Source organism: Taudactylus pleione, unplaced genomic scaffold (assembly GCF_031769625.1).
Source record: "Taudactylus pleione unplaced genomic scaffold, aTauple2 ptg000244l, whole genome shotgun sequence".
Taxonomy (NCBI): Eukaryota; Metazoa; Chordata; class Amphibia; order Anura; family Myobatrachidae; genus Taudactylus; species Taudactylus pleione.
The window spans coordinates 7,672,347-7,684,417 of NW_028284646.1; the positions used below are offsets into that span (position 1 = coordinate 7,672,347).

A 12,071-nucleotide genomic window follows, 5' to 3' on the forward strand; every position below is an offset into this window, starting at 1 on the left:
TATTTTTGCCATGGAGGTCTGTAGATTATCAAAACATGAAGAATGTTTCCTACTGTTTCTAGGATTACAAGAAGTGTCTAAGTTGATTTTTTTTCATAACTGGAATTGCTAGAGGCATAACAATTTATTATTTTAAAATAGCTCTGATGTAATTTTTTATGTAATGAGCCATCCCATCAGTTCATCTATCTACTCTGACCTTTCTAAATAGTATAACCTAGTACAACTTTGTCCAAGTTTTATTTGTCACTATATCATGATTCTGTAATAGCCAAAATATCTAGATCTCCCATGTCATTATGGCCATTAACCTTGGCATTTTACTTTCTAAATCATGTACATTTATATACATAACCTGACTGATTTTACTAAACATTCTTTCTGTATATTTGTTTTGACAATTTGATGTATAATGAAGTCATGCTGTGGACAGTTAATTTGTCAACAGCATCATTTAGATTGGAGATTGCTGACACTTTTATAATTTTATTGAAAGCATTGTAACAGTGACAGCTTTATAACTTTAAACATGATGCTTAACAATCATCTTTAAAGTTATAATTCCAACACTCTTACAATGCATTAAATAACCTTGCAACAATGTCGCCAGTCCATATCAAGCTGTCAACATATTGATTGTCCACAGCATGGCCATCGACATTCTGTATGTATCCAATGCTTTATGCAATAGTGAACAACATATACAAAAAGAAAAAGGGAGTGTTTGTCTTTCAATAGCCACCAAAAAAGAGTTATACCCAATAAAAGTAAACTTTTAATATATTATGTATATGTTCAAATTGTACCAATTAGACAAATACCAGTGAAATATGCTAAAACAATATTACATCAACAATACAGAGATGTTTGAAAGTTGGAAAAAATGTGAAAAATAAACAGAATTGTTCCAGGTTCTTTTTTTTATTTTTATTTTTGACATTTTTCCAACTTTCACATATCTCTGTATTGTCTATATAATGTTGTTTTTGGATATTTCACTGGTATTTGTTCAATTTGGACAATTGTAATGTATACCCAATAAATACATTTTTATTATATTACATACAACTCTTTTTTGATGCAAAATTGGAAGACAAACAATCCCTTTTTCTCCTTTTTGTATTTGTTGTTAACTCAAGTGTTGTCAGTAGGCTGCATCACAGAGACTAAAATAAGCCCATCTGTGGTATTAAGAACAATATGGACCATTCAATTAAAACATATAATACCTGAAAGTGTGCGGATGTCTTAATCCATTTGTTCTATTTTATATGCAGTAGTGAACAGACTGTTTTTTTCTTATGCAGTTTAAATATGTGCCAATGAAGCCTCTGAATTGTTCACATAATAAGTATTTTACATAAGCCTATATCAGACCAAGTATGACAACTATGTCCTATGTTGTAGCAGCTGTATACACTGTGCAAGTGTTACATGTGGCACTGCGGCTCTCTGCCTGATTGGCTCTCAGTGGTTATCTTAACTACCTAGACTCTGGCTGCTACATGCAGTTACTCGCCTGTTGGTAGACTTGTTACCTGACCTCAGCCTGAGTGACCAATCACAGGAGACCTCTCCCTTCATTAAGTATTCAAGTCTGGATATTACTAAGTTTTGCTCCTAGTGGATGTTCATGTGGTCGCTGCACGTTGTGCAGTTCCTCACTTCCTAACCTTTGTTCCTGTGTCCAGTATCCTGCCGTTGTATACCTTTGCTCCCAGTCCCAGTCTACTGTGTCCTGCTGGATTCTGCCCTGTTCCTGTGTCCATCCTAACTCTGTGCCTGTGTCTTGCCAAGATCCTCCAGCATACCTTCTGTGTCTCCTTCGGTTTGTGTCTAGTCCCAGCGTGTACCTGCATCTGCCTGTCAGTTCTACTATATCAAGTATTGGTTCTGCTACAAACCCCAACCTGCATTCACCTGTCAGTTCAAGTGTCATAGCAAACCAATGTCTAAAATAAAGAAATGTAATAAAAAGTATGTTTGCCTAATTTTTTTTAAAGCATACAGTATTAAAATTAAAATTTTTGTGTTCTCAATGTGTTAGTGCACTAGTAAAGAAAATATAACATTATTATTTTTCCAGGCAATAATGATCAAGTTTAGCAGATTTTAGATTGCGGATTCTGTTTTTCTTTTAAGTTCCTTTGTGACATGCATTATTCACAACCTATTGTTTTAGTTTACTTCAAGTGTAAAGTGTATCTGGTCAGGGCATATCACTTGCAGAGCTTGTAATCAGATCCACTGTAAGGCATTGTTGGAATATAGGGAAAAATAACAATAGGGAGGTGTCCCCATGTTGTGCATTAATATTACTGCTCCCAAATTTTACAAATATACTGTATAACATAAGTAACATACATAACCTACTGTATGCATAACATTTTTGCTTAAATATAAATGCTCTTTAAATCTAATACAGTACTAGAGCACTTATGATCCTCCAGAGAAAATAGTGCTGTGGGCCACTCACAGAATTATTAATGCCAGATACAGTACTGCACATTTTTAATATCTTATATTTCATTAAAATATCCAGCATACCATATAACTATCCCAAACACAACTAGATCATATTTTATTTTAATAGCTAGCACAATCTATACTATATTACTTACTCATCTCCTAGAAGTAAACTGCAATTGCTGCACTCTGGTTTCCCATGTATAATTGTTATATTATGCTAATAGTCTAGTTTTATTGTACACTTATTAACACACATATCATTCTAGGGAAAAACAATTGCAAAACAATACAATCTCCCTGTTGTAAAATCTTGCTGGTTTGCCTAGCATCTTGCATCATTTACTAAACAGGCTTATTAGATGCAAATAAGCTATTAATGAAGACATTGTAATCTAGTAGATTTATTTAGTAATATATAGCAATACCATAAATGTAATATTTTATCAGTTGTTAGCATTGATATGTCTTGTGCAAGTTAGATTAATAAACAAAAAATTGCTTCATATGTTAATAAATAAGCTCTTTCATTAAACTGTAACCAATCATATCATACATTACATCTTCATTGCCACTCAATTTATTACAAATATACCTTTTGATAAGAGCTTTTATTGCATGTGTTTGATCTGTTTTACTCATAGCTATAAGTACTATATATATTTTTACAGGTAAAGGACTTGGAGAACTTAATGCCACAGTCACAAAAACACCAGGTTTGTTAACATTTTATCTGTGTTTTATTTGAATAGCTTAAAGTCTTAAAGTCTATTCACTACAGTACTGTATATGCCAGGTTGAATATGATAACTGGTAATAGGGTAAATTAAATTTAAAACTGCCATTTAACACACAGCCAAATAAACACAAGCTGAGACAGTCCATACAAACTTTACTCAGTGGAGCGTTTTACAATAGGAACTGTTAAAGGCAAAACAAATATACATTATATTATGATCTATAATTGGATGTTTTTTGTAAAGTTTCACTCTTTATTTTTTATCTAGGAATATAGGGCAGTATAATACAAAGGGGCTGATGCAGAGATGAACTCAAGTTCACATTAATTACACCCGAATTGTGTGCATGAATAAAAACATGGCTTTCGGCTCATATGCTGAAGTGTGACATCTATGCAACTGCACCTCCCATATTTACATGCTTGGTTTCATGGCCGTCATCAGTATCAGTGTGCATATACACCAGTCCAATCATTAATTCAAGAGATTCATCTGAAATAGGTGTATCTCTGTGTATATACAACACTGCATGGCTCACAATTTTGTCAAAATGCCCTCACTAAATTTTGCCTACATGCAAACACACCATGTTAGCATCCAGTCAAAAGTGGCAATGTTGCCTGCACAAGGTGACTACTTTGTTGAGTCAAAAATTGAAATTCAAATTTGTTAAACAAAATTATTTTATGATTATTATTTTGTCTCCAATTGTCTACATGTTGTACACTGAGACATTAAAGTGTGATAATGTCAACAAAAACTGGGAAAATGGGGGTGTTCTTATTTTGACTAGAAGTGACAGCTGACTCAAGTGTAGCTTGACCAAATCTGATGGACTAGCACTATGGTCAGTCCTTAGACACATTTTCTGGGCTGCTTACCTTCTCGAATAATGTTGTGAGGTGGGTCAGGGCCAAGTGCACTGCATAACTATGTGTCAAACTGTAGGTCTGTACTCTGCACTGTGTGGGCAATGACATATATGGGCACTGATGGGACAATTATTGTTATTATTATCCTTTATTTATATGGCACCACAAGTGTTCAACAGTGCCTTACAAAGTACATAAATAATTGAACAAGAAACCAGTGACTTACATAACAATACAATGCAGGACAAGAACCAGGTTTATATACATTGCAGTATTAGTGATCATAACACTCATATTAGCAACAGGGCATAAGCAACCATGTGAAAGGTGCCCGAGTGGGGAGTGAGGAGTGGTTGAAGGTATGAGTAAGGAGAAGTACAAAAGAGTAGAAGGCCTTGCTCATGAGAGCTTACATTCTATTGGGGAGGGGCAGACAAACAGGCATGACATAGAAAAGTAGACAGGGAGGAGGGAGCATGTAGCAGCAGATTAAGATGAGAGCTGGAAGGCCTTAATGAAGTAGTGGGTCTTGAGAGCCCACTTAAAGACTTGTAGAGAGGTGGAGAGTCTGATGGGGAGAGGAGGAAACTTCCAGAGGTATGTATTAACACAAGCAAAATCTTGGAGGCAGGAGTGGGAGGAAGAAACCAGTTGGCAGGAGAGGTGGCATGCATTTGTTGAGCAAAGAGGGCAGATGGGAATGTGAAGGAAAATGAGTTTGGAAAGTTAAATGGTAGAGGAATGGGTGAGGGCTTTGTAAGTAAGTGTAAGAACCTTGAATTGGGTTCTGAAGGGGAAGGGGCACCAGTGAATGGCTTTTAAGAGAGGGTAGGCAAATGTAGAACTTTTGGAGAGGAAGGTGAGTGAAGCAGCAGCATTGAGGACAGATTGGAGTGGAAAGAGATGGGAGTAATGGAGGCCAGATAGGAGGAAGTTACAATAGTCTAATCTGTAGATGATGAGTGAGTGGATGAGTGTTTTAGTAGCATCTTTGGTGAGAAAGGGTCTGAATTAATTTTGAGCTGGAAATGGAAGGACTGTGAGAGTTGCTGGATGAGATCTGAGTATCATTGCATAGAGAGGTCAAAAGAGCTGATGAGTTCACCTACGGAGGATGAATATAGTGAGAATATGAGAGGTCCCAGAACAGAACCTTGGGGAATGGACGTGGATTTTGCAACAAAGAGTTCATTGCTGACTTTTGTGAGGGCAGTTTCAGTGGAGTGGAGTGAATGGTAACAAGACTGAACTGGGTCATGGAGGGAATGGGAGGAAAGAAAGGTGATAAGGTGGTCATAAACAATATGCCCAAACAGTTTGGAGAGAAAAGGGAGGAGAGAGATGGGTCGGTAGTTGGAGAGAGTGTTAGGATCAAGTGTAGGTTTTTTAAGAATGGGAGAGACATGGGAATGTTTGAATGCAGAAGGGACAGTGCCAGATGAGAGGGAGAGATTGAGGAGGTGGGCAAGATGGGAACAGGCAGAAAAAGAGAGGTAGCAGAGATCCATGACGTTCTCTCCAGATACAGGGGAGAAGGATGTCAGAGTTGATAAGATGGAGGGGAGGGGTGGTCTGGGGTGGAGTGCTGAGGGTCTGGTGTGATATGATGTCTTGATGTATAGAGTCAATTTTAGATGTAAAGTAGGTGGAGGGAAGGCGAGGAAAGGGTGAGCAGAGGAGGGAGTCGAAGATGGCAAAGAGATGCCAGGGTTTTGAGGACTGGGAGGAGATGCGGTGCTTGAAATATAACTGTTTAGAGAGGGAAAAAACAGCAATGTGTATGCTCCAAGAGCATACATTTCAAATAGAGGAAGTCTGCCTTAGAGCGTGATTTTCTTCACTGTCGCTTGGCAGTGCATGAACACTTTTGCAGGTATCTGGTGCAATTGGAATGCCAGGATTGAGGTGTGGATCTGTGAGGGTGAGTAGTAATTGCCGGGGCAACAAAGTCAAGAGCAGAGGTAAGAGAGGCATTGTATAGGAAGGTGGCTTGTTCAGGGCAGGAGAGAGAAAGGATAGGGGAGAGAAAAGTGAGTCCATCATGGAGGAAAAAGAAACTGTCAATAACCTGAATGTTATGCTTAGTGATTGTGGCCTTAGGAGGTAGAGAAGTGGACAGAGAGAGGGATAATGTCACGCCTTGACTTGTGCTTGGAGTTAGATGATGTTTGTGGGATTGCATTTTGATACTGAAATGCAGCCAGTCTTAGAGGGTTATAACTCATGAATGGCAAGTATGAAGGAGCAGACCCGATAGCAGGTGCACGTGGAGCGAGAGAACAACTGTGGAGACTCCGGCGGAACTCAAGGAACCGGGGTCGGCAGGAGAAACAGCAGAAGGCAGAATCAGGAGATACACTCTAGCAACCAGGAGTCAGAGAGATACAAAGCAGGATGTGGAATGACTAGAGTGGTGGATACATGCTGGAACTGTGGGCAAAGCACTGAACAAATGGGAGCACAGAGAACTAGCTCACAGCATACACTGTGAAAGATATTGCACTGGCAACTAAAGGACTTCCTGACAGTCCTTAAGTACCAAAAGATAGTGCATGATTGGCTGCTAGAACTCTCAGGCCATGCTGCAACCGGATTGGCCCAACCAGTCACCTGACCTGAATCCAAAGATGTTGGCACCCAGAAGTCTACAGTGTGGAAGTGCTGGCAGTCTCACCCCTTCTCACCTGCCTCCTGATAGAAGCATTCACTCTCCGGAGCCTCACTGTGCCCAGCGCTGAACTCCAGGAGCCTGCACCCCCACCGGAAGATCCTCGCCAGAGAACCTGGACCTGTAAGGACTGAGGTCTCCACAGCCTCTCTGCCCCGATCATGACAGATAAGTTAAAAGAGAAAAGGTGATGGTCAGAGAGGGGGAATGGGGAATTGTAGTAATTAGAAATATCACAATGGTGAGTGAAGACCAGATCAAGCAAGTACCCATTCACATGGGAGGGTGAGGAGGTCCATTGAGAGAGTCCATATGAAGATGTGAGGGTAAGGAGTTTAGAGGCAGAGGATTCTGTGGGGATATCATGTTATGATAACTGATGAACTCCTGGCAAAACCTAAACAAACTACCCTTAACCAATAACAACCCTCCTTCCCATAAAACACACTTGTTTGTAGGTACACGGCTGCTGCTTGGACTTTGTACTTAAATTAATAACAGTGCAAGAAATGCAGGCATCAAAATTTGGACATAGAAATGTGACACTCTAAGAACTCATATACGGAGCTACACCTGGATTCCGAGTAGGTCTCCCATCCAGGAATAAACCCAAGCTTTTACTGGTTAGCTTCTCAAACTAGACAGAAGAGGTCTGTTTAAAGCTAATTGATGTAGTTATACAAATAACACTTCTAATAAGTGATTACCAGAATACTCTCCTGCAGTTAATATCACTGCAAGCTAGTGACAAACAAGGGGGCAATTTAGCTCCTAGGCAGCTAACAAAAGGGTATGTAGTTATATTTTCGCTACATTTATAATATATACAATCTTAAGCAATAGTAATAATTCCAGAATTATAATTTAATAAACATGAGAGAAATTGCAAATCCCAGCAACTTCTTTAGATATGCAGCAAACTGCAGGATAAGACACTTCAGAACACATGGATAATCCAGAGTAGTATATAAGCAAGGTGTACAACTGCTAACAATAATATATAATAGAATGTATCCAGGATACTTAGCATATCCTTCATAGGCAGCTTGCAAACATCTAGAACCAGGGACCAGGCAAGACATGGAATCCTGTGGGGGATTTACACAGGCCCAAAAGCCAGTACCTGCTTAAAACTACTGGCAAACCAATCACAGTTGACCAGGCCAAAATAACAGGTGAACAAGTCAGCAGCCATTCCAATGATTCAGTCTAGACTCGACCAGCTGAGAACAGATATAACACGTCAATAGGAATATTGAAGTCACCTAGGATAATGGAGGGGAGGTCTGAGGAGAGAAAGTGAGGGAGCCAGGAAGCAAAGTTGTCAAGGAATTTGGAGGGAGGGCCAGGGAGATGATAAATGACAGCTGCTCGAAGGTGTACTGGTTGGAACAGACATATAGTATGAACCTCAAATGTACAGAATGTAAGGGATGATTCATAGGGTATGAGTTGGTAGGAGAAACCAAGGGATAGAAGGATCCCAACACCACTACCATGGCAACCCCTGGGTCTAGGGGTGTGAGAGAGGATGAGGCCCCCCCAGAGGAGAGAGCTGCAGGAGAAGTGGTGCCAGAGGGTAAATTCCAGGTTCCAGTAATGGCTTAGAAATGCAGAGACTTGGAGATAACGTGTCATTGATTGGACCAGTTTATTACAGACCGATCTAGCATTTAAGTGGTCACAGTATAGAGGGACAGTGTTTGTGGGAGAGATGTGAATAAGATTATCAGGGTTTCTGTAGCAAGGAGGTAAGATTCATTTAGTGGACCAAGGTGAATAGAGTGTAGCAATAGTGTGGGCTCCGGTGCTTTAGAGGGAACCTGTAGGAGGTGGGCAGGGAGGGAGTTCAATGGGATTTGGATGGAGGTGGGGTGAAGTGACAGTAAGAGGAGAAAAGATGGAGGGATTTTCAGTGGGGTAGAAGGAAAATGGTGGGGTAAAAGAGAAAGAAAGTAGAGTAATAGGAAAGAAGGGTGAGGAAAAAAGACAGAGGAGAGGAGGGAAACATAAAGGTGGAAGCCAGCAACTTTAAGAGGGGATTAGATAGAGAATGAGTGAAGGGAGGATTATAAGAAAAAATGGTTATGGTGTGGATGAGGTACTGTAAATATGGGGAGGAAAGATGAAAGTAGAAATGAAGTATGAATGAGAGAAAGTGCAGGGAATTTTCAGAAAAGTTTTAATATTGAGTGTAAAAAGTGGGGATATAATTTGTGCAGAAATGTAATATTAAAGTAGATTGTGTTAGTAGATAGAAGTGAGGCTAGGCAAAAGAGTTACGATAAAAAACATTATTTCTAAGTGTAAGGACAATGACGTATATGTGCACTGTGGGGACAGTGACATACAGGGGATCTGTAGTGTATTGGCATATTAGAGCACTGTCGATACAAAGGCATACAGGGGAATTGTGGGGGCAGTAGCATATATGTGCACTGTGCTTTGTACATTTGGACATACCTGTAGTTTACTTGAGTCTATTGTTACCGTATTTACTGTAATGAAGGAAGATGATATATGATTAGCATATTGCCCTGCAGCTGGATTTTTAATATAAAGATAACTGGCTCACATCTAATAACAACTTTTTAAAGCTTGTGAAATTGCTTAACATTCTTTCTCCAAAGAGAACTTTGGGGACAGGAGTACTTCATTTTGCCATAATCCTGTAAAAATGGCCATTTACTCAGGGTTAATAGAAATAAAAATCTTTCATAAATTTAGCCCATACACTGTAGCTACAGTATATAAAAACATGAACTAATACAAAAATTAATGCCCTTTGCGAAATTAAGAATGTTGTGGCAAGACAGATTCTTTTAATATTATTTTGCTAAGAGTTTTGGTCAAACACAAAAAATACAGATTCCAACATATTAATGTCTTTTCAGTTCCTTCGGATGTTTTTTCAGTAAATTCCATATGGAAGGGGTTTTATGAATACCTTGGAAAGCAACATTCAGCAACTTTAACTGTGGATTGGTTCAATAACACAAGCAGCAAAGTGAATGGAACATTTTTGGATAGTAACAATAGTGAATTAAAGTTATCAGGTAAGTTCAATTGTGAAAAGCTGGTTTTATAATAATATTGGTAACCACTAATTTATTAGGCTGCAGCATTTTAATACACTTAGGAAAAATATGCTATTTTAAGCTCTTCAAATACGAGAGAATTCTTGAAATAATCTTAATTTACATTATATTTGGGTGTTTGCAGTGTGCAATACATCACATACAATACTCTGTGACAATGGGGATTTGCGCACTTTATAATAAAAAGTGCCCAAAATTTTAATACTAATGTTTTTCTAATATCCAGAGCACCATGGCATAAACCAGAGAGACAGACAGACAGACCACCACCATCATTATATATTGATATACTTTCATTAGTGCATAAATACATAAAAAAACCTACTCAGCATGTACAAGTATCCATTGCCAGTGATAGAATTTTTTGGCCAAATTCACCTGTGAAATGCTAGACACGAAAATCATGTGCATGGTTGTGCAAGACCAGTGGCCAAAGAAACCCCATGCACTAATGTGACATGGCTGAGAAAATAAGCTTTGAATCAGTGATGCTGATCCATATAATATTTGTATGTGTGTATATATATATATATATATATATATATATATATATACATACATTGTATAGTGTATTATCCCTATACACTATACAATGTCCCTAGGGTTTTAACACACAGCACGGCACTTCAGGAATTTTGAAAAAATATCATGTTTATTCCCACGATGTTTCGAGGTGCGTAACCTCATCCTCAGGTGACAAACACAAACCATTGTATTTGTCACCTGAGGACGAGGTTACACACCTCGAAAAAATTCCTGAAGTGCCGTGCTGTGTTTTAAACCAATTATAGGGATAATACACTATACTATATCTATTATCTTTTTGCAAAGGCACTCGGGTAGCTGTTTATATGAATAGAGTGCCAATCCAGCAATACTCATATATATATATATATATATATATATATTTATACTTCCAAAGAGGTCCACGCTCATGTTTTAATGATCCAGTTTGCTGGGGTAGCTACTCATATATGATGCTCAAAAAAGGGTCCTTGCAAAGATAAAATAAAAATAACAGGAGTACACTCACCAGTCTTCATAGAAATAAAATTATTTATTCATACAAAAGTGCAATTTATAGCAGCATTGACGTTTTGGTCCTATGCCTGGACATTTGCATGTTATTTTTATTTTATATATATATATACTGTATATATATATATATATATATATACAGTATATATATATATATATATATAATATATATAAATCTCTCATGCATCTGTGCCTGGGGACAGTACTTGTTTTTCCCCCAGAGAGATTTTGAAAAGCAGATAATCATTTGTAGGAAGTTAACTAAGAAAAATGGTGCATAATGTACTTAAAAGGTACTTAGAACCTGATTCTGAGTTGGGAATAATGCAATAAAAAGCAAGTAACTGTGTACCTGGACATAACATGTAGCAATGCGGGGTAAATACTGGCTGCTGTTGGATATAGCCCATAAATGCTGTACTGTACAGCTTTATTTTTACACTGCAATTTAGATTTTAGTTTGGACACACTTCTATCAAATCTGTCCTTTACCAAGGTGCAAAGTTACTTGCTTTATCTTGCATTATTCCCAACTCAGAATTAGGCCCATACTTTGCTATATGAAGAAGAAAAACTGACTGATTTAAATACAAATAATAATAATAATAATAATTTTATTTATATAGCGCTTTTCTCCCATAGGACTCAAAGTCGCTTTACAGACATCAGAAAACATGTTACACTCTACAAGGATTTGGTGTTGTTAAAAAAATAGAAAACCACGCAGTGATAATTAAAATCAACCGAAACCTAGAGAGCACTAAAATCATATTGCAGGGTTGGTGCAGACATTTTGGCACCCACTACCTTCCATTTTAATGCACTTACACAGAGCAGGAAGATTAACTGTAAAAACGCAAAAAAGAGCAACTTAGTTTTCAAATTTCCCAAAGGTTCTAGAACAGTCACTTACTATTATTATCATGTCGCCTCGCAACCATGCAGAACATCTGTTTTCGTTACTTTCATTAAAAATATTACTTTTATAACTAAATGATTTAATTATATTTAATCTTTTCTTTTACATACATAAAGTACAATAAAATTTTGATAAAAAGTATGACATTTTATCTGCTGAATATAAACTTTGTCAAATTAAATCCTTGTGGACCTGCCCTGTGGTCTTGTTTTTGTTTAAACATTGTAACCGAATGCATTTAATCAAAGCAAATTGTCAATTACTGAACAT

The 12,071-nt window shown here is 37.8% G+C and overlaps 1 protein-coding gene across 1 annotated transcript in view; it reads left to right on the top strand.

Annotated features, from left to right (window-relative positions):
* Nucleotides 1-12,071, top strand: part of CSMD1 (CUB and Sushi multiple domains 1) — a 1,974,400-nt gene that overhangs the window by 1,922,958 nt on the left and 39,371 nt on the right. The window contains exons 65-66 of the mRNA XM_088479751.1: nt 3,138-3,182; nt 9,641-9,802. Of these exons, the coding sequence (XP_088335877.1) occupies nt 3,138-3,182; nt 9,641-9,802 (207 nt within the window). The remainder of the gene's footprint in view (nt 1-3,137; nt 3,183-9,640; nt 9,803-12,071) is intronic.